The sequence below is a fragment of the Leucoraja erinacea genome, chromosome 27 (genome assembly GCF_028641065.1).
Source record: "Leucoraja erinacea ecotype New England chromosome 27, Leri_hhj_1, whole genome shotgun sequence".
In the NCBI taxonomy this organism is placed as follows: Eukaryota; Metazoa; Chordata; class Chondrichthyes; order Rajiformes; family Rajidae; genus Leucoraja; species Leucoraja erinaceus.
Window position 1 is genome coordinate 18197384 of NC_073403.1, and position 27531 is coordinate 18224914.

The 27531-nt window shown below is 42.4% G+C and overlaps 1 protein-coding gene across 2 annotated transcripts; it reads left to right on the forward strand.

Moving 5' to 3' along the window:
• Positions 1–877: 877 nt before the first annotated feature.
• Positions 878–27061, forward strand: LOC129710311 (all-trans-retinol 13,14-reductase-like). Of its 2 annotated transcripts, XM_055657216.1 has the most exons (11): positions 878–1092; positions 4719–4901; positions 9358–9599; positions 10818–11019; positions 14465–14662; positions 14763–14882; positions 17866–18004; positions 18841–18950; positions 19391–19557; positions 20949–21108; positions 23654–27061. In XM_055657216.1, exons 1-11 carry the CDS (start codon positions 930–932, stop codon positions 23797–23799), a joined length of 1830 nt encoding a protein of 609 aa, XP_055513191.1. In that variant the 5' UTR covers positions 878–929; the 3' UTR covers positions 23800–27061. The 2 variants fall into 2 exon arrangements, with proteins under 2 accessions (XP_055513191.1, XP_055513192.1); XM_055657217.1 differs by lacking the exons at positions 19391–19557; positions 20949–21108 and having other exon boundaries at positions 915–1092.
• The last annotated feature ends 470 nt before the right edge of the window (positions 27062–27531 follow it).

Here is a 27531-nt window from a genome sequence, read left to right on the forward strand (position 1 = left end):
GCCTGAGCTATTGGGACAGGTTGTGCAGGCTAGGACTCTATTCCATGGAGCGCAGGCGGATGAGGGATAGCTCGGGTAGACGCACAGAGTCTCTTGCCCAGAGTACAGGAATCGAGAACCAGAGGACATGGGTTTAAGGTGAAGGGGAAATTATTTAACAGGAATCTGATAGGTATGTTTTTGACACAAAGGTGGGTGTATGGAACGAGCTGCAGGAGGAGGTAGTTGAGACAGGTACTATTGCAAAGTTTAATAAACATCGGGACAGTTACTGTACATGGATAGGACAGGGTTAAATGGATATGGGCCAAACGCAGGCAGCTGGGATTAGTGTAGATGGGACATGTTGGCTGATGTGGGCAAGTTGGGCTAAAGGGCCTGTTTCCCCCCACTGGAAGGCTTTATTCCTCCTTACCTTACACTCATCCCCTCTAGTTTTTCCCCACCAGTGTTGTTTTATCCAATCTTTGACTCCTCAGAGTAAAGCCCAGTGCAATATAAGCGCTGCTTTCTCGCCAGATTAACTTTCTGGCAGGTCGCAGGTTAATCAAGAGCCTAGACTTCTGCCTCGTGTAATTTAGCTAATAGCTGGACAATCCTCTGCTTCGACCTAAGCCATCAGGCAGAATGTACATTCAAATTATTGCAGCATGACTCTTAACAACAACCAGTAACATCGTATTGAAAAAAGATGCAATGATGATGTGTAAAGTTATTAAATGCAAGAGTGTCTGCGACAGACTGGTCTTGCTAGTTCTGCATTAGCACCTGTTTTCTCCTACCTGTATTCCTGACCTTGCTGCGAAGACGAGATAAATAGATTTAACCCGACATTTCCCCTTTAATTTATCGTGCCGTTTATCAGTTCTAACAGGAAGTAAACTTTGACCGGGCTCTACACAACTCGTGACTATCACGAAGAGGAAGAAATGTGGCTTAGTGCAGGGTTGGTGTTGCTGCTGCTTTTGTATTTTATGTTCAGAAGATTTCGCCGGGCGCCCGTGAGTCCCAATCCTTTCGCTACTGACACCAGCAGAGCCCCAGCGCCTCTGGTGTGCGACCAAGAAGCGAGGAAGCAGGTTCTCCACAAAGGTATTTATTATAAATGCCGGCTCATACTCCACACTCCCACAGTAACGGGTTATAGAACGTTGTACCGGGAAGCTGAAACTGGGGTAAAGTGGCACAAAAAAAAATCTTTAGCATGTTAGTTGTTTTAGAAACCTTAGTCATTTCTAAAACAGGTTCCTTTAGAGCTAGTGGAAACTTAAAGATTATATTCTTATGTCCTTTTAAAAAAAACCTCACCGTTTTAAGTTTATTAGATTATGGTTAACTGGGCTGCAAAATCAATAGTGATTGTTTTAAATGTCAGAAATAAAAAGCCTCTGTTTAGAAAAAAAATTACAAGGATCAAAATATTTTCTAAATTTTTACATGAGAACCGATTTCAAGATCAAGTTTAATTTGTCCTCCAGATTATTATTGATAATGATAAGGACATGAGGAAGTGTAGGGTGGTTTCACGAAAGGTCACCGGATCATAGATCCTCACCAACGTGACCTCAAAATGCAACTGGGGTACAAACGTCACTTCCAGTACATGTTATTGATGCTAGAAACGCGAACTTTCAAACTCGTTAAAACCCGCGAAAACGGTTGATGATGTGTAATGTTATTAAATGCAAGAGTGTCTGCGACAGACTGGCCAAGAGTGTCTGCGACAGACTGGTCTGTGCCAGTCGGGGTGACCGAGAGACACAACTAACCTTACTTTAGAGTCCAGGAGATAAAGAAAAACGAAGGTAAAGACAAGAGAAAGCTGAAGGGAAAATAACAGCGGAAGTTGTTGGCCGTGCAGATATAAAGATAGAAAATATCGGGAATTATCGCGTTTGCTCGCTGCATTTCATCAAAACGCTCCATTCATTGCTCGCTCCATTTCATCAAGGCATTATTGATGTTTTGATGAAATGCAGCGAGCAAACGCGGTAATTCCCGATATTTTCGATCTTAATATCCGCACGGCCAACAACTTCCGCTCTTATTTTCCCTTCATAGAAACATAGAAATTAGGTGCAGGAGTAGGCCATTCGGCCCTTCGAGCCTGCACCGCCATTTAATATGATCATGGCTGATCATCCAACTCAGTATCCCGTACCTGCCTTCTCTCCATACCCTCTGATCCCCTTGGCCACAAGGGCCACATCTAACTCCCTCTTAAATATAGCCAATGAACTGGCCTCAACTACCCTCTGTGGCAGAGAGTTCCAGAGATTCATCACTCTCTGTGTGAAAAAAGTTCTCCTCATCTCGGTTCTAAAGGATTTCCCCCTTATCCTTAATCTGTGACCCCTTGTCCTGGACTTCCCCAACATCGGGAACATTCCCCTTCAGCGCTCTCTTGTCTTTACCTTCGTTTTTCTTTATCTTCTGGACTCTAAAGTAGGATTAGCTGTGTCTCACGGTCACCCCGACTGGCACAGTTATTTACAGCTCAAAAACGGGCCGTTTTCGCGGTTTTTAACGGGTTTGAAAGTTCGCGTTTTCAGCATCAATAACATGTACAGGAAGTGACGTTTGTACCCCAGTTGGATTTTGCAGTCACGTGGGTGAGGATCTATGATCCGGTGACCTTTCGTGAAATCACCCTATAAAATGAATGGTACACAAAAATTCTGAAGAAATTCAGCGGGTGCAGCAGCATCTATGGAGCGAAGGAAATAGGCAACGTTTCGGGCCAAAACCCTTCTTCAGACCAAAGATCTTATAGCATTAATCTGCTTATCTGCTCTAAGATCTTTGCTTCAGACTGATGGGGGACGGATAGAAGAAAGGAAAAAGGAGGAGGAGGAGTCCGAGGGCTGAGGGAAGGGAGGAGACAGCCCGATGACTGAGGAAGGGGAGGAGACAGCTAGGGCTAACAAAATTGGGAGAATTCAATGTTCATGCCCGCAGGATGCAGACTCGCCAAGCGGAATATGAGGTGCTGTTCCTGCAATTTCCGGTGTTGCTCACTCTGGCCATGGAGGAGACCCAGGACAGAGAGGTCGGATGCGGAATGGGAGGGGGTTGAAGTGCTGAGCCACCGGGAGGTCAGGTTGGTTATTGCGGACCGAGCGGAGGTGTTCGGCGAAATGATCACCAAGCCTCCGCTTGGTCTCACCGATGTAGATCAGCTGACATCTAAAGCAGCGGATTCAATAGATGAGGTTGGAGGAGATGCAGGTGAACCTCTGTTGCACCTGGAACGACTGCTTGGGTCCTTGAATGGAGTCGAGGGGGGAGGTAAAGGGACAAGTGTTGCATCTCTTGCGGTTGCAACGGAAAGTGCCCAAGGAGGAGGTGGTACGGGAGGGAAGGGAAGAATTAACAAGGGAGTTACAGAGGGAGAGGTCTTTGTGGCGGAAGGCAGACATGCGGGGTGGTGGGAAGATGTGGCGAGTGGTGGGGTCACGTTGGAGTTGGCGAAACTGACGGAGGATTACTTGTTGTATGTGGCGGCTGGTGAGGACTAGGGGGACTGCCCTTGTTGCGAGTGGGGGGGATGGGGAGAGAGAGCAGTGTTGCGGGGTATGGAAGAGACCCTGGTGCGAACCTCATCTATGGTGGAGGAGGGGAGCCCCCGTTCCCTGAAGAATGAGGACATTTCAGATGCCCTGGTGTGGAACGCCTCATCCTGGGAGTAGATGCGGCGTAGACGGAGGAATTGGGAGTAGGGAATGGGGGTCCTTACAGGAAGCAGGGTGGGAAGAAGTGTAGTCCAGATAGCCATGGGAGTCAGTGGGTTTATAGCGGATGTTAGTCAGAAGTCTATCACCTGCGATGGAGATGGTGAGGTCAAGGAATGGTAGGGAAGTGTTGGAAATGGTCCTGGTATATTTGAGTGCCGGATGGAAGTTAGTGGTGAAGCGGATGAAGTCAGTCAGTTGTGTGTGGGTGCAGGAGGTGGCACCAAAGCAGTCGTCGATAAAATGAATGGGTTTGTTATTCAGATTTGGCTCCTTGTACAGTACTTTAGACCTTCACGTTCTATCCAGAAAATGTTTATAGTAAAGCTATAATAGTTTATTATTTGGTGTGTTACTGGTGAAAATACTAATGGAATATTCCTGGGTCTGAAGAAGGGTTTCGGCCCAAAACGTTACCTATTTCCTTCGCTCCATAGATGCTGCTGCACCCGCTGAGTTTCTCCAGCATTTTTGTGTACCAATGGAATATTCCTGGTGTTTGTGTTTATGGTTCCAAGTGCTTGTGGTTAGAACAAAGAACATAGAGCCAAGAACAGTCTCTTCAACCGACAATGTACACCCCAGACATGAGGTTGTTAAACTAATCACTGCCAGCACCTGATCCATATCTCTCCAGTGCATGCATATCCACGTGCCTTTCTAAAAGCTTCTAAGCACTACTACTGTATCTGCCTCCACCACCACCCCAGGCAACACATTCCAGGCACCCACCACCCTCTGTTAAAGAAAAACTTGCCCCACACAACCCCTTCCAAATTTGTCCCTCTCGCCCTAAAGTGATGCCCTCTAGTCTTTAACATTTCCTCCCTAGGGAGGATAAGGTTCTGATAGTCTAGCTCTTCTCTCTATGCTCTTCATAATTTGATAGACGTCTACTTGGTCTACGTTTATATACTTCTACCGGGTCTTTCCTCGGCCTCCGTTTGCTGTAAATGTTTCTAGTTACGTCTTGGTGGCTCTGTTTAGGTTTTTCTGCAAATAAGGTTCCGGGCCATTTGGACGCTATTGTGATCGGCAGTGGAATTGGAGGCCTAACAGCGGCAGCAATATTGGCAAAGTCTGGCAAGCGTGTTCTAGTGCTGGAGCAACATGACCAAGCTGGAGGATGCTGTCACACCTTCATTAAAAAAGGCTTTGAATTTGATATCGGTAAGAACCTCGTGATTGATATTTACTTTAGACAGCTAGTTTCCTGTTTTAAATCCTCTCATCCCCTCCTTCCTCCAAACCAGTCCAAGTGCCTTTTAAATGCTGCTATTGTACGTGTCTCAACTACCTCCTCTGGCAGCTCATTCCACATACCCACTAGTCTGTGAGTGAAATAGTAACTCCTCGAGTTCCTATTAAATCTTGACCCTCTCCCCTTAAATCTTACCCCTCTCCATGTTTTTTTTCTCTTCAAAGGTTTCAAAGGTCTTTTATTGACACGTGTCCCAATTAAGGTACAGTGATATTCGTATTACCATATAGCCATTCTAAAAAAAAATCAACAAGACACACAACTACATAAAAGTTAACATGAACATCCACCGCAGTGGATTCCTCACTGTGATGGAAGTCAATAAAGGTTGGTCAAGGCCCACATAACATCCAGTCTCCCCTCTACATTTGACCCATTCCAGTTTGCATACGGTCCCAACCGTTCCACTGATGATGCCATAGCAACAGCACTCCACCTAAGCCTGGCTCATCTGGAAAACAATAACAGTTACGTGCGGATGCTGTTCATCGACTTCAGCTCCGCCTTCAACACAGTCATCCCCCAACACCTGGTGAATAAACTCGGCGGAATAGGCATCAGCACCCCACTATGCAACTGGTTACTGGACTTCCTCACCGACAGACCACAGACAGTAAGAGTTGGCAAAAACTCATCAGAGACCACCATCATGAACACCGGGGTCCCACAGGGATGTGTGCTGAGCCCTCTGTTGTTCACGCTGATGACACATGACTGTTGTGCCAAACATAATTCAAACCACATCATCAAGTTCGCAGATGACACAACAGTGGTGGGTCTCATCAGCCACGATGACGACTCAGCCTACAGAGAGGAGGTACAACAACTCATCAGCTGGTGTGACATCAATAACCTTCAACTCAATGTCAATAAAACAAAATAAATAACTGTGGACTTTAGGAAGAAACAGACAGCACACACCCCACTCACCATCAATGGCAGTGCAGTGGAGTCTGTGAAAAGCACCAAGTTCCTGGGAGTGCACATCACAGATGATCAGACATGGTCCACCAACACCATCTCTCTAGTCAAGAAAGCACAGCAACGCCTCCACTTCCTTCGACGGGTGAGGAGAGCCGACCTCCCCCCTTCTGCCCTCACCACTTTTTACAGGGGTGCCATTGAGAGCATTCTTACCAGCCAGTCTCTCAGTCTGGTATGGCAGTTGCTCTGCTGCTGACCAGAAGGCCCTACAGAGAGTGGTGAGGACAGCGGAGAAGATCACCAGATCACCCTAACCAGCAATCCAGGACTTATACCCATCTCGCTGTCGCAAGGGAGCAACCAATATCATCAAAGACACCACGCACCCAGCACACAAACTGTTCACCCTCCTACCATCCGGCAAGCGCTACCGCAGCATGCGGAGCCAAACCACCAGATTCAAAAACAGCTTTTTCCCTCAGGCCATCAGACTACTCAACACACTCAAGAAAATTCCATGAACATTACACAAACAAAGACCAACTGACTGTCAAAATAACTTTAATTCAATGTCTGCAGTATGCTATTTGCACTTTTCTATATTGCACCTTAATAACATACCTTAAAATTTTACTACACTCTGGCACACTGAATATTTTATATAATGTCTATGTCTATCTTTATTGGTATATAGTCTGTCTGTATTATAAATATTACTTGCCCATTTGGAGTATGGGGAAACGCAATTTCAATCCTCTGTGTAACTACTTGTTGCATTATTTGAATTGACAATAAAGTTTACTTTGACTTTGACTTTAAAGTCTAAACTTCTTCCCTCATTTTCTCTCGCGGTCAGGGCAGTCGAACCATCTGTCGGGGCAGTCAAAGCCCCCGCAGCTGGCGTTTCTTAGCACCCACGTCGGGGCAGCCGAAGCTCCCAATGGCGACCTTTAACCTGGGAATGCGAGTCCCACGATGTCAAAGTCCGCAGGCCCCCGCAATTGGAGCTCAGAGGTTGATCCCTGGCGAAGGGATCGCCAGCTCCGCGATGTAAAGTCCTGCAAGCTCCTGCGGTTGCAGCTTCCAAAGTTGGTCTCCAGCAGAGGAGGCCAACTTCACGTTGTTAGGCTGCACTGCGGACGGAGATACGATACAGAAAAAAAATCGCACCTCAGGCAAGATAAGAGATTTTTTTTTAAAAGGTTTCCCCCAACCCCCACCCCACATAAAACAAGCTAAAGGACACTTAAAAATTACATTTAACACATACTATAAAAAAACATCAGAGAAGGAAGGGACAGACAGACTGTTGGCTAGGCAGCCATTGCTGGCGCCACCCAGTGGCTCAACTCTTGGTTGTCGGTTTGGGAATTGCGTCCCAGTTTGAGAAAGTTTGACAAACGAATTTCAAGGAAAGTAAAATCATATCTTTTTACAGAAGGTATATAGATGGGAAGGCCTGAGGGCCAAATGCAGGCAATGGGACTTGCCCAGTATGCCAACTTGGTTCTGTGCTCTCCAGCCCTATGATTCTCCAAAGCTCTGCATTTAAGGTAGATTCCTATCAAATCCTGGAGTAGTCTCAAAATACTTGTCCACCAATGTGTTACTGTGAAGCTCAGACACACACAGCCAGCACCAGAATTATTTAAGGATGTGACATGTAGAATTGATAGAGGGAACCTTTAAGTGAAGAAATTGTAACTGTAAGAATCCCTTCTGTTTGCATGTGATCCACATCCTTCTATTCATGTAGCTATTCTTTTGAAGATAACTTGCATGGAAACTACATACAGAACTAACCTTACCCTAGACAAAGGTGGTTCTGATGTTTAGTTGACATGGGGGAAATGAGTGCCAATCTACATGGGTGTAAAATTGAAATCTGATCCTTCCATGGCCAATTTAAATCCAAACCAAATAGGACAACTTAATTTTTTTTAAATATATAGACCTGATCAGCCCTAAACTTCAGGGGTAGTCAGGACCTGCGGACTTGGATCGGGGAGACTCGACAAGAAGTCAGCTGCAGTAGGCTCCCCTCCCCTGGGGAACTAGGGCTGAAGAGGGTCATGAAAGGAGAGGACAAGAGTTCATGGGTTGACAAGAATGGAGGTGGCGGCTGCAATGGGCCTTTGTGGCCAGATGCAGCTGGGACTGTAAAATGGTGACAAAATGGCTGCTTTTGCATATCAACTCAGTAGCAATGTTACAACATTTTGAGATTTAAAAAATCAAGTCTTTAATTTATCCCATCAGATAAAGCATAAAAAGAAGTTTAATTTGACACCTAGTTCACTTTCATATCTTCAGTATTAAAAAACTTATGGCCATTTTCATACTCGGAAATTAGCATCTTGTTCCCTTTTTCATTGACTTAACACAAAAGCTGTGATCGAGAAAATTTAAAAGCCCATAACTTTCTTAAAATTTAAGAGAACTTAAAGAAATTTTCAGTTATTATAGATTGAAGCATTCTGAAACAAATATGAAACAATCTTACTTAGATGACTTGAAATTAAAGCATATAATTAGTTAGTTACCTAATTGTAGCTAATTACAAAATTCAAGTACTAGATCTAAACAAATATCCATTTCTTAAGAATAGATTCACATTTTTAAATAGCCTAAGTGTCCAAATAACATTCACACAAGAATTCACAATATAACATAATTTTTAGATCTCATTGTCATGGGTTTATAGGCCAAATGGAAGGAATTTAATGTTTAATACCTGTAAATTAATTGCCGTTTAAATCAGCTTGCGAGTGGGTTTTTCTGGAACGCGCCCATTTGGAACGTTGAGGTTACGGTGATTTAAGTCGCCCATATCGGCAGCAAAAACACTGCCGGTTCTTCGGGGTAAAAAATCACCATTTCGCAACTTAAAATGTGAATTAAATGCATCTTAAGAAACACTTTTATACATAAAAATAAACTACTTTCTTTTACCTGTCCCCTACATAAAATCCGTCCCCGTTGACGGCTTCAGAAGCTGATTTTATAATCACTCCAGCGATTAACTTGTCGGGCGAATTTAAAACAAAAACACACAGAACGGCCATCGGAACGATCCTTTAGCAAAATCTTGCACTCCAACAAAATATAATCCAGGACCAGGTTGGAAAAAAACCGCACATTTTAACCCCCCCCCCCCCCTCCTCAAACGCGCCAAAATCGCGCACACAGCAGAATTGCAGTGCCGCTGAAGTATTGTAACATACCTAGACTCAGTGGGCTGTTCTGTGCATTCTATAGTTTAACCAGGGAATTGTGCTTGTGTATGGTGATAGTCTTGCTGATCTATATGCAAAAAAAAATTATTCACTGTACATTGCTGCACATGATAATAAATAGACCATTGGATTTGTGGATTGAGGTGGTTGTGTTTTCTCTGCATGGCCGTAAGTGTTGGGATTCTTCGAACTTTGTTTGTTTCAGGAATTCATTATGTAGGACAACTCCATGAGCGGTCCTTACTGCGGATTCTAATAGACCAGATCACAGATGGACAACTGGAATGGGTGAAAATGGATGATGTGTTTGACCATGTAGTCCTGGGGGAGAGTCAGACTCGACGCACGTATCAGTTGTGCAGTGGAGAGAAAAATTATCAACATTGCTTGCAGACGCAGTTTCCTCAGGAAAAAGAAGCTATTGATAAATACCTGAAACTTATAACGGTAACTTTTTCCACCAGAAAATTAAATTGTTTTAAAGTATTTATTTATATTGAATGTAACACAGGAGTAGCCCCTTCATCCCACAATATCCATGCCGAACATAATGCAAAGTTAAACTAATCTACCCTGCCTGCACATTATCCCATATCCCTTCATTCCCTGCATATCCATGTGTCTCTTACATACCCCAATCACATCTGCCTCCACCACTAACCCTGGCAGCAGGTAACAAGCAATTGTCATCTGTGTTTTCAATAAAAAATTGCCCCACGCTTCTCCTTTAAACTTTGCCCCACTCATCTTAAAGTTATACTCTCCACCCTGGGGGAAAAAGGTTCTGACTGTCTATCCTATACATGCCTCTCATAATTTTCTGTACTTCTGTCAGGTCTCCTTTCAGCCTCTGATGCTGCAGAGAAAACAATCCATGTTTGCCCAACCTCTCCTAGCATTTAGAGTTTCAGGTGTCAACCTCCGAATATTGATAAAGGCTGTATAGAGGTGGTGGAAACGGGTCCTTTAGTCCACCGAGCCCGTGCCGACCAGCGATCACCTTGTATATTAGCACTATCCTGCACACGAGGGATATTTTACAAAAAGCCAATTCACCTACAAATCTGTACGCCTTTGGAGTGTGAGAGAAAACCGGAGCACTCGAAGAGAGGTCGTGGGGAGAATGTACAAACTCTGTACAGACAGCACCCATAGTCAGGATTGAACCCGGGTCTTTGACACTTTACCGCTGTGCCACTTTTTTATGCAGAAGAGGGATATGATCTTTCTTTTTTTTTCTTTTTTTTATTTTATTTTTATTAGCAGTACAGTAAATCACATTAATACATCGCATATATCTTATTACATTATGTTGTACCACTTCATTTTTTGAGCTTTAAAAAAGATAGAAATAAAAGAAGTAAGGAAAGTAAGCAAGAATCGTGAAGGTGCAGGAAAGTGTTGGGAAAAGAGAACCCCTTAGGGAAGGAATTAGAGAAGGAAGTAAAGAAAAGAAATAAGACCCTAGAAAGAAAAGAAAAAAACGAAGAAAGGAAAATCAATCGCTCTATTGTAACACAAAACTCCGCAAAAAAGGATATACCAACCGTGGTTTTATTAAAAATGTATTTTATACCCCCCATTACCAGGTCCTGGTAGCCTTTATATTTTAACTTATAGGGAGGGATTTGATCTTTCCACCATGTTTTGCTTATTTTTCTGCAGATGGTCGCAAAAAGATTACCGCAGTTAGTTATAATAAAAATGATCCCTCTTCGTCTGGCCAGGTTCCTCATCAGGACTGGCATCATCCACTGGTTCACATCAGTTTTCAAGCTGGCTTCTACATCGGTTTCAGATTTGGTGAATAGCCTGACAAAAAATAAAGACCTTCGAACCGTCATGTGTTACATCTGTGGGGATTATGGTAACGTGCTTTTATTATGTTTGTTTTCACCTCGTAAAAACGTTTTTTTTATAACTTGCGTTGTTTAACTTGCATTAATTCTGACTGTTAATTTCTTTTTGCTGTTGTTTGTGGAATATGTTCACCTAGGCAGCACGGTGGTGTAGTGGATAGTGTTGCTGCCTCGGCTCCAGGGACACTGGTTCGATCCTCGCCTCTGGTATTGTTTGTGTGGAGTTTCTCTCCAGCCAACCTGGTTTCTCTCCAGGTCCTCCAGTTTCCTCCCACGTCTCAAAGATGTAGGTTACCAGCTAGTATAAATTAGTCTAGATTAATAGTAAGATAAATGAATGGGAAGATGGACACAAAATGCAGTAGTAACTCAGTGGGACCGGCATCTCTGGGGGGAAGAAATGGGAGAAGTTTTGGGTCGATATCTTTCTTCAGACTGAAGAAATATCACCCACTCCTTCTCTCCAGAGAGGTGGTCTGTCCCACTGAATTACTCCTGCAATTTGTGTCTATCTTTGGTCTAAACCAGCATTGACAGTTCCTTCCTGCAAATTAAAGGGAAATTGCATTATAAACATCTCTATAAAACCACCCTTCAGCCTCCTAGCCTACCCCTCCTCTCTATACTCAAGCTCTTGAGCCATGCCAAAATCCTCTTAAATCTCTTCTGCAATCTTTCCAGCTTAATGGCATCTTTCCTGTAATCCGGCTGACCAAAGCCGAACACAATACTCCATGTAGCGGCCTCACTAACGTCTCATACAATTAAAGCGTTGAGCTTTAATCAATTCAGCCGCTAGTATCTCGTCTGCAAATAATCAGGTGATTCACCATAAGAGAAGCTTGACCAGTGGGAACCTTCATCTCCAGACTGGAGTGTGTATATGAGCACTAGGTGCAGGTGCTGTGTAGAGTTTTATTCCATTTGTTGGAAAGGTACTACCCACTGGTGTGTTCTTTGTGATTTTCACATTGAGGTGGTTCACCTTCCACATTGAAGTCATGGAGGTGGAGTGATACAGCAACAAGCCCTCCTTCCCATCGAGTCCACGCTGATCATCAAGCATCATTCCCACCATTCCTATATTTTTCCCACTCTTTCTTCTATCCACGTTCTCATCAATTTCCCTGCGATTCTTCCACTCAGCTACACATTGTGGCAGGTTCCAGTGCCTGATTAATCTATCGACCTACACGCCCTTGTGGTATGGAAGGAAACTCGTGCAGTTACAGAGAGAATGTGCAAAATCCACTGAGATAGCACCGAGGTGAGGATTGAAGGTGGGTCTTTGGCACTGTGATGCTAGCAGCCCCACCAGCTTCACTACACTTCCTCTTAATGGGATGGCTTTTAACTCGTGGAGTTGGATAGTGGTGTTATCCCAACTTAAACAATATTTTCACTGATATCACCTCAATCAATGCGACAGTAAACTTTTCAAGATTGTCTATGGCTTTCATTGACCGCATGGTCTGAACTACAGTGTCTTTGGCCTGGATGGTCTTTTTTAAAAAATATATATATTTTATTTTATTTATTAGAAGTAAGTACAATACAGTGGTACATATTTTCAGGTGCCAAATATATGTTGACCTGATACATTTTCTGTACAACTTCATTTTTTTTTTTTTTTTTTTTTAAGAAATGAAACAGAAAGAGATAATAGAGAGTAGAAAAACATGTAGTGTGTGTACAAAGAGAAAGAGAGAGTGAGGAAGAAAAGTAAGAAAGAAAAAAGAGCAAGAGAGAGATTAGCAAATAGGAGATAGGAGATGAGTTTTTATATTGTTGACCATCTTTCACCCAGACCTGAAACAGTTGTTTTTTTACGATTCTGTTGCACCACGTGAATCCAATAAGTCAATAAGTGGAGACCAACTTGTTAAGAATTGGTCTGGTTTATCTATTAGGAGGAGTGGCCTGGATGGTCTTGAGGTTTGAGTATAGAAGTTGGGGTGTAATGTTAAAATTGTACAAGACATTGGTGAGGCCAATTCTAGAGTATGGTGTACAATTTTGGTCGCCTAATTATAGGAAGGATGTCAACAAAATAGAGAGAGTACAGAGGAGATTTACTAGAATGTTGCCTGGGTTTCAGCAACTAAGTTACAGAGAAAGGTTGAACAAGTTAGGGCTTTATTCTTTGGAGCGCAGAAGGTTAAGGGGGGGACGATAGAGGTTTTTAAAATGATGAGAGGGATAGATAGAGTTGACGTGGAAAAGCTTTTCCCACTGAGAGTAGGAAAGATTCAAACAAGGAGACATGACTTGAGAATTAAGGGACTGAAGTTTAGGGGTAACATGAGGGGGAACTTCTTTACTCAGAGAGTGGTAGCTGTGTGGAATGAGCTTCCAGTGAAGGTGGTGGAGGCAGGTTCGTTTTTATCATTTAAAAATAAATTGGATAGTTATATGGACGGGAAGGGAATGGAGGGTTATGGTCTGAGTGCAGGTATATGGGACTAGGGGAGATTATGTGTTTGGCACGGACTAAAAGGGTCGAGGTGGCCTGTTTCCGTGCTGTAATTGTTATATGGTTATATTATATGGTTGTCAGTGGAGTAAAGCCTAGTGATGCTGTGTGATGTATTCACTTAAATATGTAAATGATTCTTTGCTAATTGCCTATGTTTATTATACAAATACAGTTATATCTTGATGATCTTAGGACAGGAATAAAAACTTTGAAAAGTACAGCAAAAGAACAAGCCTTTTGACCTACAATTTCCACACTGAATATGATGTCAGGTTAAAGTAATCTGTGCCTGAACAGGATCTATATCCCTCCATTCCTGGCCCATCCATGTGACTGTCTAAATGCCTCTTGAATGCCGTATCATATCTAACTCTACCATCAACTTTGGCAGTGTGTTTCAGACACCAACTGATTTCTGTGTTTAAAAAAAAAACTTGCCCCGCACGTGACCTTTAAACGTGCCCTCTCACCTTAAAGCTCTGCCCTCTAGTCTTTGACATTTCCACCCTGGGGGAAAAGGGTTCTGCGTCTAGCCTATACATGCCACTCAACATGTTATAAGTTTCTATCAGGTCTCCCCTCAGCCTTTAATGCTCCAGAGAAAACTATCGTAGTTGTCCAATCTCTCCTTACAGTGAATACTCTAATACAGGCAGCTTTCTGGTAATACAGGCACCAGTCTGAAGAAAGATCCTGACCCTAAACATCGCATATCCGTGTTCACCAGAGATGCTTCCAGATCTGCTGAGTTACTCCAGCACTTTGTGTCTTTTTTAGCATTCGGGTAAACCTCTTCTGCATCCACTCCAGAGCCTTCACATTCATTATGAATAGAACAAAAACAAAAGCTGTCAAAACTTTAGGTTGCGCTTGCGATACAGTTTGGTGAATATTCTGTACTTTGGGCACTACTCTCTTTTGGTAAACCCATTGGGTATCTGTACTGCCCTTGCTAGAAACGTGTTTTCTTTTTGCAGGTGTCATGCCGAGAGATGCCAGTTTTCTCATGCACGCCATTGTTGTGCAGCACTACCTGAAAGGTGCGTGGTACCCAAAAGGAGGGGCCAGCGAGATTGCCTTTCACATAATCCCGGTTATTAGGAAAAGTGGAGGAGATGTCCTCATGCGGGCTCCTGTTCAACGTATACTAGTCAACGAAAATGGTGAAGCATATGGTGGGTGTGAATTCAATGCTTTCATCGCTGAAAGAGAAATGAGACAAACAAGTGCACTTGTTTTAATTTTAACTAATCAAGTTTTATCCTTTCTTGGTAGGTGTGACGGTGATGAAAGGTGAAGATGAAATCAACCTGTTTGCTCCCATTGTGATTTCTGATGCAGGAATATTTAATACTTATGAGAAACTGCTACCTTGTGAAGTGCAAAGTAAACCAGGTGTGTAAATAGATGGTTTTATTTTATTAAAAAATAGACAGAGACAAGCAAGTATCTATAATATTAAAACTCTGTGGCTGGCTGGCTGTGTGTGTTTCTGCCTGACTTGTGGGTGCCAGCCTTTGATTCGTTGCTACGCCAACAACCAGACCCAGAAACGCCCAGATTTTTTCCATTTCGGTAGAGATTTCACTTTTCATTCCAAGTATCCACTCCTCATTAAATTTTGTTGTGTTTATGTACACATTTTTAATAAAATCCTTTTCTTTCCCCCCCCCCCCCCCGCCCACTCACTCATTTTGTCGCCTCCTGCTGGCCAGCGACCATAACGGCTGCTGGTGCCCGCCTCTCGCCATTTAAAAACAGCCGCACTGCTGAGTCCTGAACGGTTTGAGTTGGAGGACCACGTCTCCCGTGGGGGCTACGGGTAGGCAACGGCTGCGTTGGGGTCTGTACTTGGTCTAGTATAGTTTAAAGCTCATCACTCATGGTCAACTGGTAATAATTGATTATTTGATTCTTCCTTGTTTATTCAGCGCTTTGTTAAAAAATGACAATTTCCTTTTAATGGATCTACAACAAACCTTTCCTTCTTTTCCATGCTCTCTTTAACAGGCCTAGTTGAACTAGATATTTAGAAGATGAATATGATTTGAGTTTAGATTTTAGCCTTTTTGATTATTATTAATCCATTTATTTTAAAATATGTCCATCGCATGATCGGATTAAAATCAAGTGTCTTATCTATTTATTATTGGCACATGTACTGAGCTACGGTGGAAAGCTTTTGTTTGCATGCTACTCAATTAATGCTATACTTGAGTACAGTCAAGACGTGCAGGAATACAACGGGTAGAGCAAAAAGAAAATACCAGACTGCAAAATATAGTTTCTCAGCATTGTAGAATAACAGTTCCAGAGGAAAAAGTCCATTGTGTGCAATAAAGTAGGTTGGCAGATCAAGACATATCAGTACTTGAATTGTTTACCCCGTATACTAACACTATCCTACCCACAAAGGACAATTTATTATTTTTTTACTGAAGCAAATTAAACTACAAATCCGTACGACTTTGGAGTGTGGAGGAAACCAGAGCACCCGGAGAAAACCCTCGCAGGTCACTGGGAGAACGTACAAACTACATGCAGATAGCACCTGTGGTCAAGATCGAACCTGGGACTCTAGTGCTGTAAGGCAGCAACTCAAATGCTGCTCCACCCCTAAATAATGAGGAAGTATAAACAACTTATTGTTCGGGAGGGTTGTGGAATGATGTTGCCCGAGTGGGATCATTGAGTAATAGAAACTATGGAAATGGGTCAAACATTTGTGTCCTGGTTGTGGAAGCATTTGAGTAAAGTTACCGAGAAACGGAGCCACTTTTACCATGGAAAGAAAGAAATTCATTGTGGTCAAAGAGACAGATTGTGTTGATCTGTACTATTTAAAATCCATTTTTAATTCACCATTTAAGAAAAGGAACATAGCATCTGAAATCTGCCTGATTAAATGGCATTCCCTGTGCCTGGATTTCCTTTGCTTGCATATGATCCATATTCCACCATTCCCGGCATATTCATGTGCCTATCTAACAGCCTCTTAAAATGTCACCATTGTATCTGTCTCTACCAATATCCCTGGCAACGCATTCCAAGCATCTGCCATCCTCTGTGTTAAAAAAAAAATCCCTGCATATTGCCTTGAATGGTTTATTTTATTGTAAGATAGAAACCGCATGGAAACAAGCCCTCCAGCCTACTGAGTCCACACCGAGTTGATCACCCTTTCACACTAGTTCTTTTTCATCCACTCCCTACACACTAGGAGCAGTTTACAGAGGCTGATTAAACTACAAACCCACACGTATTCAGGTTGTGGGAGGAAACTGAAGGAAACCCACACGATTACAGGAAGAATGTGAAACACAGATGTAGACTGCACCCAAGGTTAGGATTGAACCCAAGTCTCTGGCACTGTGAAGTACTAGCTCTACCAGCAGCGCCACCCTTCCCCCTTTGCCCCATTCATCTCGAAACTATGCCCGCTAGACTTTGACATTTCTACCCTGAGAGAAAGGTTCTGACTATCTACCCTGCCTATGCCTCATAATTTTATTTATCCAGGTTGATCTAGCAGTTAAATGAAGCATGGCGTTAGAGCTGATCTCGGTACAAGTAGCTAACTTGCAGAGTGATTATGAAGCATATGATGAATACATGAATATGATTTGAATTTTAATACAAATAATATCGCACTAAGGAGAAATTAAAAAAAATGTGGAAGCAGATGTTTCTTTCGGAGTAAGACCTAAATGATATGGAATGAGAGTTAAAAGACCAGACTTTATTTTTCATTGAAGATAGACACAAAATGCTGGAGTAATGCAGCAGGCCAGGCAGTATCTCTGGAGAAAAGAAACGGGTGACGTTTTAGGTCGAGACATTTCTTCAGACGTACCTTGTTCAAGTTGAGTTTCATCTTGGTCATTACTCAGGAACGTGCATTGGTTCTTTAACTGTGCACCACATAAGATTTTCCACGACATCTCAGGTTATTACAATGGGAAACACCATTCAAACAAACAAAATTGGGCGGAACGGTGGCACAGCAGTGGAGTTCCTGCCATACAGCACTTGCAGTGCCGGAGACCCGGGTTCGATCCCGACGATGGGTGCTGTCCGTATGGAGTTTGTACATTCTCCCCGTGACCTGCGTGGCTTTTCTCCGAGATCTTCGGTTTCCTCCCACAATCCAAAGACATACAGGTATGTAGGTAAATTGGCTTTGTAAATGTAAAAATTGTGTGTGGGATAGTGTTAATATGCGGGGATCACTGGTTGGTGCAGACTCGGTGGGCCGAAGGGCCTGTTTCTGTGCTGTATCTCTAAACTAAACACTTGCCCCAATATCTGGGAGCGTGAAAATAATTCCTTCAATGAAAGTCGGATCCAATGGTGATTGATCTTTCTGTTGGCCCCACAGCAATCCAGGCCCAGCTGAGCTCGGTACAACATGGAATGGGAGGGTTCAGCGTTTTTGTCGGTCTCGATGGCTCGAAGGAAGAGTTGGGGTTGAAAGCAGCAAATTACTGGTTCATTAAGGAAAACAATATTGATGATTTGTAAGTCAATTTAGTGTTTTAATTGACGACATTTTCCCTTATGAATTACATTCAATTGTTGTGAAATAACATGAATATGATCCATGAAAATACCACGCCATTCCCCGTGGACAAGTGCGACTGTGGATGTCTCGATCGCATCATGAATTTCCATTCAAAATCTGTTTTTGTATGTCGTATTTCTCTGAAGTTTTTGATTTCATAAATGGGATTATAAATATTTTGGTAGGTTTGAACATGGAATTGGAACTAATTTGTCTTTAGTGCAGAAAATGACTAGACATTAGACAATAGGTGCAGGAGTAGGCCATTCGGCACTTCACGGCAGCACCGCCATTCAATGTGATCATGGCTGATCATCCACAATCAGTACCCCGTTCTGCCTTCTCCCCATATCTCCTGACTCCACTATCTTTAAGAGCTAACTCTCTAACTTTCTCTTGAAAGCATCCAGAGAACAGGCCTCCGCTGCCCTCTGATAGTTCAAGAGCCAGGGCATGCATGGTTCAAGAGGCAGGACATGCACTTCCCTTTGGTATGTACAACAGTAAATACACCAAGGGAGAGATGTTGATAAAAATAACCCATCAACAAGACTTTTTACATTTCTTTCATTAGTGGGCTTAAGAAGCTGGAGAATAGGGACAGGGAATGGAGATACATGGATCATATGCAGCCAGTTGAGATTAGTTTATTTTGGCATCATGTTCGGAGTAGATATTGTTAATTGAAGGGCCTGTTCCTGCACTGTATTGTTCTATGTTTTACAATTTTTTAATTACAGGTTTCTGAGAATTCCACGCCATTTACTATTAGCTGTACTTCTTCATTGGCAGATTCATTAAATACTTTTCACTCAAGGATGAAGATCTAATCCAAAGACATCCAATGATGTTTGTCTCCTTTCCGTCAGCTAAAGATCCATCCTGGGATGACAGATTTGCAGGTAATTAGCAACAGGCATTGATTGAATATCAATATTGCCCAGTGCACACGTCTCTTTCCAATAACTTGTTCAGAAAACGTAAGATACTGCTGAGATAATATCAGAAGATCCCTTGTTGACATCTTGTTCACAAGATGAATTGATCTCACTCTAACCACGTAAACCATGTGAAGGAAGAAACTATAGATGCGTCACCCATTCCTTCTCTCCAGAGATGCTGCCTGGCCCTTTGAGTTACTCCAGCATTTTGTGTCTAGCATCTATTTAAACCAGCATCTGCAGTTCTTTCCTACACAGGGAAAGGTCTTGGGCATCCAAGTCTCTCAGATCATTAACAGCAGATTATCCCCCAAGGGCTATTCTGATAATTAAATAATAAGAAAACAGTTCAAAGGAACTCTTCTTTGGTTAATAAAAGCAATTTTTTTTTGTATTTGAAGGCAAGTCCAGTATGGTTATAATTACATTTGCACGCTATGAGTGGTTTGAAAAATGGAAAGATGAACGTGTGAAGAAACGAGGAGAAGACTATGAGAATTTAAAGATGGGCATTGCCAGAGGGTTGATAGAGCAAACCACTGAGTACTTTCCACAACTCAAAGACAGGGTATGTTTACTTAACTTTGTGCACTAACAAAGTAACTTGCAATGTTTGCAATGATAAAATATTAAATGGCGAAAGTTGCCTTCATAGTACATAAAACCATGAGAGGAATAAATAAGGTAGAGGCACAGAATCTATTGTTCAGAGTAGGGGAATCGAGGACATAGGATCAAGGTGAAGGGGAAAAGATTTAATAGGAATCTGAGGGGTATCTTTTTCACACAAGGGTAGTGGGTTTATGGAACAAGCTGCCAGAGGAGGTAGTTGAGGCTGGACTATCCCATATTTTAAGAAACAGTTAGGCAGGTACATGGATCGGACAAGTTTGGAGGGATATGGACCAAACACAGGCAGGTGGGACTAGCGTAGTTGGGACATGTATGGGCAAGTTGGGCTGAAGGGCCTGTTTCCGCACTGTATCACTCTATGACTCTGAGTAGTAATGCAAGATTGAAACATTATATTGAAGTTTATATTACTGTAAAGTATTTTCATGGATTGAAGGGTTAACAGTTATGAGTGGAAACCGTCAAGGCTTTTTTAGGAGAAATTGTGGACAAGGGGAAAAAAGACTTATCTAAGATGAAAGAAAGGACATTATGTACTTTGTGGGTGGAGAAGTATGTGATTTAAGTTAATTAGTACAACAGTAGAAAGCATTGAGAACAAAATTAGTCCACTCTTTGCATGGCAGAGGTCAGGAACTGATTGCATCAAAGGTCGATGGAGGTAGAAATCCTGATTACATTTTATATATTATACTTTAATGAGCCATAACCCCCTGGTCTATGGTCTGAGAGCTGGGAAATAGAATTAAACCAAATTCCTTTCGTGACTGCATATTAAATGGCAAAAGTTGCTGTCGTAATGGTATTGCAAGAGCAAAATACTGTAATTAAATTGAAGTTTATATCACAGTAAGGTAATCTAAGGTATTATTACAATGGGTCATATAGCTGTTCTCTGCACTGCAAACCTCTATGAATCTCTGACCCTTGTATCTGTGCCAAGTTGCAGCGAGGGCACAATGGTAGTTTCTGCCTTACAGCGTCAGAGATGCGGGTTCGATCCTGACTATGGGTGCTTGTATGTGTGCAGTTTGTACGTTCTCCCCATGACCTGCGTGGGTTTTTTCCAGGATCTCTTGTTTCCTCCCACACTCTAAAGACGTACAGTTTTGCAGGTTAATTGGATTGGTATAATTGTAAAAAATTGTCCCTATTGTATTCGGCAATGTTAATCTGCGGGGATCGCTGGTCAGCGTGGACTCGGGCTGAAGACTCTGCTTTCACGTTGTATCTGTAAACTAAACAAAACTTGTAAATTGCAAGTGCCATTTCTTCTTCCAATTGTTTTGGGCTAACTTGATAAGTTTGTGTTTGATTACATTCCAGATTGAGTATATCAAAGTCGGCTCTCCACTGAGCAATCAGTTCTACATTGCCGCTTCATGTGGAGAAATGTACGGTGCTAATCATGATGTGTCCCGTTTTGCTGTAGAGACTATTGCCACCTCTAGAGCAAAAACACCAATCAAGAACCTTTATTTAACAGGTATGCCACCCTGCATCAATCAGAATGTAGTATGCAATACAGATGCTGTAAGATTTGTCCAATTAGAGTAGTTTAGAGTGCAATGAAATTCCACAAGGTAAACAGTATATGCACGACAATGATCAATACAGCAAAAAAACATTGAGTGCAAAGTAGTAGAAGATTTAGGATTTTAATGCAAAATCCAAGTAGTGCAAAGGATTGTTAAAGCGCAGTAGTGATATGTGTTGGAATTTAAAGTAAGATTGTACATGGCAGCACCTCGGAGGGTGGGATGAGCAAGAGGAGATTGGTTCTGCAGTCTGATAGCAATGGGGAAGAAGCTGTTCTTAAGTTTGGAAGTCCAAACTTTCAAGCTCCTGCATCTTCTCCTGGAAGGTAGTCGAGAGAGAAGGGAATGGACAAGATGGCAGCCATCCATGATGATACTTCCAGCCTTCCTGATTCCCCACATCATGAAGATGGATGGATGAACGGATACGACGAGCCTGTGATAGACTGGGCTGTGTTTACCATTCCCAAAGGTTTAGGAGGTCAAGAGCAGAGCAGTCGCCGTTCCTGCTGAGATGCATCCCATCAGGAAACTTTCAACAGGCCACCTGTAGAAGTTGGAAAGAATCCTCGTGGCCATGCCGAATCTGCTCGGCCGTCCAAAAAAGTAAATCACAGCATCAGAGTGAAGGGAACTGGTTAGGTTGCTGGAGTTATGGATGCCGAGGTACTTGCAGCTACCATCTCTACAGCAGCTCCATTGATGGCAACAAGGATGTGTTCACCCCCTCACTTCGATATGTCAATGACCAACTCTTTTGCCTTGCTGACGTTAAGGCCTAGGTTATCATCTTTACATGAAAATGCAAAACATGCTCTGTAGTATATTGGATTTTAGCAACAAATGCATTCTCAGACTATATTTTAAAGATCTGTATGATTGAAAAACAAATAGAAGTTGTATGCTGTAGCACTGTGGTGAAGCTATGTAATTGCATCTAGTGAGCGGACCACTAATCAGGAGGTGTGTGTTTGTTGGGGAACATAAGAACATGCAGGAAAATGTAGACACGAGGAAATGCAGATGCTGGCCTATTTTATTTTTTAAAAAGGCTAAGTGCTGGAATAACTCGGTGGGTTAGGCAACATCACCGCGGAACATGGACAGGAGATGTTTCGTGTCGGGACCTTTCTTCAGTTTGTCTGCAGTAGGAACAGGGAAGCTGGAAGAGAGGTGGAGGTGGGACAAAGCCAGGAACGTGATGAGGATACAGGTGAGGGGGATTTGATTGGCAGATGGTTGGACAAAGACTGGAGATAAAAAGACAAAAGGCGGTGAGATAAGAAGAGAAGAGGCATGACATGTGAAGCCAGAGCAAGGGATATAGGTGGAAGGAGGGGCACATGGAGGGGATGAAATTACCACAAAATGGAGAATTCAATGTTCTTACCATTAGTTTGAAAACAAGCAAAATAAGTGAATGACCAATTAAATGAAATCTAGGGGGGCTGGGGGAGGGAACATTTATCAAAACTAACAATGCTCATCAGGGAATGAAATCTGCGGCCTTTATCTGCTCTGGCTGATACGTGGTACTAGATCCACCAATATGGTTCATAAACACCCTTCATGGACTTTAGCCAAGCAAGTGGATAGATGGTCAATGTACTAGCCTTGTCTTTGAGGCCTGTGAATTAATAAATTTAAAAGTGCCATTTTTATTCATATTGCCAATGTGGTTCAAATAATTATGTAAAATGTGTTGTGATGCAATGCTTTTTTGTCATGCGAGGAAATTCTGTTCCGTTTTAAAAAACATTTATTTACATTATGAAGCTGAGGCTGGGTAGACTAGGATTTACTTCCCCTGGAAACTGAGCAGTGATAATATGGAGATTCATAACATCATGCGGGCCATAGTTAAGGTGAGTAGCCATGGTCTTTTCTCCAGGTTAGGGGAGTAGAAACCTACAGTTCATGGTTCATATTCATAAGTTCATAAGATACAGGAGCAGAATGCAATCAAACCGATTTGCTGGCAGTGTGGTGAGGAAATAGGAGAGATTGCATAAATATAGATGCAAGTGAAGAATGTACGGGTTCACCACTGATTTTCCGGCACCCTTAGTTCCAGAGCATTTCTGGTGTATCTGTTTTGCCAGACCAACAGAGGTCTCGGCCTCCGGGAGGAGTCCAAGAGTACCGGAACGGTCTACCAAGGCCGCTGAGATACTGGCCTATAAAGTCTGGCTCAGAAATCGGCTATAGGGATGGATCTGCAGGCTCCGTCCAGGCGTGAGTTCCAGAGCCCTGGCCGCAGGGATCAAGTACGACCCGCTAATCGGCCGCGGAAGTCCCGATGAGATGGAGATCAGCCGCCTTGCCCGGCCTAGATGTTATATTTTCAGCAGGGGCTTGAGAGGGTGGGTGTGGGGGAGATTTAAAGTGAGCTCTCATAATTCTATCTGGATTAAAGGAAGTGCCAGGCCATCAGTTGCTGGAAAATCAGTGGTAGAGCTGCAGTCCTATTGCCTCTCGCCTTTATCATTCCAGGTCAGGACGTATTTTCGTGCGGTTTCATGGGAGCCAGCCAAGGAGCCCTCATCTGTGCATCTGCCGTTCTTCATCGCAATCTTTACTGGGATATCGGGAACCTAAAGAAGAAGATCAAAAAAGATGAAAGCAAGAAGAAAGTTTAACAGTGCAAAGATAGCTCAACAGTGCATTGTTAAGGTTTTTACTCCTCCTGCTTTATTAATAAAAAGCTTTATTTCAGACACAGGTCCAGATAACACATCATACAGTATAAGGAGATACAAAAAATACGTTATAAATTGCATACTAGCCTATAAGATATACAAGCTATTGCACCAATGCCATCTTAGCCTAGAAGTGAATCTATAGCAGCTTTTTAGAGGGCTGACTAGGGCTTCAATTATGTGGTTCTCTGACTTGTCCAGGCGACACATAAAACTAAACATCAGCTGTCTTAAGAGTGCCTCACAGGTTGGCACCCTAGTGGACACAAACAATTGACTGGCACTATGCCACCTCGGGACACGAAGCAGCAACCTCATGGCATCATTGTATGCTACCTTGAGCCTCTGCATACTCTTTTTCTTATAGTTAGACCACAATTGAGCAGTATATAACGGTGTGATATAGGGTCTGAACAAGGAACACTTCACAGAGTCAGAGCACATAGAAAACTTCCTTATAATTATGTTAGCTTGAAAATAAATGTTACAGCGCTGTCGGTAGAGGTCTTTGTCATCTGTCCAGTCATCAAATATGACATGACCTAGGTATTTAATTTCCTCACACACAGCAAGAGGACTGTCTGACAAATAAAAGGTCGGAAAAGTTGATTTCCTGTCCTCAGCGCTTCTAACTATCATTATGCGGCTTTTCTTAGCGTTATACTTTGTGTCATAATCAAGGCCATACTGAGAGCACACCTTCAACATCTGCTGCAGCCCAGCACCCAGGACCAGGTTGTCTGCATACATAAGATGATTAACAATAGTGTTGCCCACAAGACAGCCAGTTTTTAACCTATTTAACTGATTTGATAATTCATCCATATAAACATTAAATAAAATAGGAGACAAAATTCCTCCTTGCCGCACTCCGTTACTAACACAGAATGGAGCAGATACAACATTGTCCCATTTAACCTGAAACGTTTGACAGGCATACCAAAACACTAAAATTCTCACTAAAAATTTAGGGGCACCTCTATCTAGCAATTTTACAAACAATTGTTCATGATTAATTCTATCAAATGCCTTGGACGCATCAATAAAACATAGGAATACAGATGAATTCAGGCTTGTGTACCTGAACACAATCTCTTTAAGAGCATAGATGCAGCAGCATCTCCATAGATGCTGCTGCACCCGCTGAGTTTCTCCAGCTTTTCTGTGTAACCCTCTTTAAGAGCATTCTCTTTAAGAGTCTGAAGAAGGGTTTTGGCCCAAAACGTCGCCTATTTCCTTCGCTCCATAGATGCTGCTGCACCCGCTGAGTTTCTCCAGCAATTTTGTGTACCCTCTTTAAGAGCATAGATACACTGGTCAGTTCCATGTTTTCTTTTGAACCCAAACTGATTGTCAGTAGTAAGGACATACATTTCTAGCTTTGTTAGCAGTATTCTCTCCAGTACTTTAGACAAGATACTGGCTAATGCAATAGGTCAATAATTGTCAATACTGTTGAGCTTACCAGCCTTGTCTTTAAGCACAGGCACTAACATTACAGACATAATAGCATTTGGCAGGACACCATGAACCAGACAACCATTAAAGCACATGGAAAGCAAAGGGCAGAGCTTATAGCTGGCATATTTTAGATGTTCTGCAGTAATGCAGTCCATACCGCAGGCTTTGTTGTTATCCAACATGTTAATGGCATCATAGACATCTGCTGCCCTAACTATCATATCTGCTGAGAGATCAATATGTTCATGATTGATTCTAACTGGGTTACTTTTAACACAATTAAAAAGGTTACGGTAGTGCTCATGCCAAATCTCAGCTATTTTTTCTGGGCTACTAACACCTTCAATGTCAGACGGTAGGGGTGTTTTATTGTTATTCATTACTTTGACCTCTTTCCAGAAGTTAGTAAGGTTGTTGTTCTGTAGCTTTCTGGCAAGCGAGTCTGCTCTCATTGTGTTTTCATTTTTCTTAATAACACGAAGTGCATACTTAACTCTAGCATTTGTGCGTTTTTTCATATCTAGCAATACCCCCTGTCTAGGCCTACCTGCCTCTGACCAGAGTCTAAAGGCCTCTCTTGCCTCAGCGTACTGCTCAGCCACAAACTCATTCCACCCAGGTCTGATGTTGGGTACCTTACATTTACTTTTACGAAAGGGTTCACTGGAAGCATTGAGACATTTCACAATAACATCATACATGGCACAGAGTTTTTCAGCATGTTGCACATCCTTACAATTCATATCTGAGCACATTAGGGCCTCTTGAGGCAATGCAATATTATTTAAAAAACTGTCCGTTCGCAGTGAGTATCCAGCCATAACCTCTCTGCTCAGTTTTGACCAGTCCAGTTTACTTGAGGAAGCAACGTCATTATTACTGGACTGCAGGGGGACATTCTCAACATTTAACCGTGCAGCAATAGGTATGTGATCAGAGGTGGCAAGTTCATAACAAATCTCCACATTTTCCAGTGAGGCATGAGCATCAGCTGTGGTCACAATATGGTCTAACCAAGATGTTGTGTGCCACGCTTCACTAACATAGGTAAAACGTGTGTCAGGCAACAGCTTTACTCGATAGAATTAATTTAGACTCATTACAAAACTGCTGCAGGTGTGTTGCAAATAAAGATTTGCTATCTGCCATGTCAGCATTAAAATCACCCATGACGTAGACACAGGATGAGCTGTTGTCCTCTATGAAGGACTGAATAAAAGCTAATCTGTTCAGAAATTCGTCCTCATGCTCATATGATTCATACGGTGTATAAACATTTAAGACAGTAAACTTCTTTTCATTATAATTACACTCTAGCCCTATGGCCCAGTCAACATATTGATAACCTGCACTGACGTCCAATTCCTAAGGGATGTCAAAGACTTTGAACATGTTTCTTTACAGAGCCACAGTTTTGGCACTGGGACAAGCATCATTGTAGAAGCAACTTTCTGAACCAACATACAGAAGATAACTGGACGAGTAACATTTTGCTTAACAAATCTAGATCTAATTGTAATTTGCACGCAACTGATTTTTAATCCATATTATCCATTAACACGAGCAAACTCATTTATTTTGCTTTCAGTTTTCGGAATTCACATTTCAGATTATTAATCATGTAAAAATTAAAGAGCAATGATTTGCAAGTAAATGGGTAGTTTTGAATTTAGACTTGAAGAATTAACTCCTGTGTTAAGTAAACTTGAAGAGCTCGCACATAAAGAAAGGAATTACAGACCTCGTGACTTGACTGAATGTTTGACAAAAAAACACAAGCGACATTTCATTGTTTCCAGAAGTGACCATTATTTTCTCGCTGCAAGAAACATCCTTCATTAGTGTTAACGTCCTTCATAATCTTAGAGATGCATGAAGCTACAGATGCCGGAATCTTGAGCAAACCACAAAGTGCTGGAGGATCTTGGCCGTCAGGCAGCATCTGTGGAGGGAATGGACAGATGGTGTTTTGGGGCAAGATCCTTATAACAATTTACAGCACGGAAACAGGCCATCTCGGCCCTACAAGTCCGTGCCGAACAATTATTTTCCCCTAGTCCCATCTACCTGCACTCAGACCATAACCCTCCATTCCCTTCCCATCCATATACCTATCCAATTTATTTTTAAATTATAAAATCAAACCTGCCTCCACCACATCCACTGGAAGCTCATTCCACACAGCTATCACTCTCTGAGTAAAGATGTTCC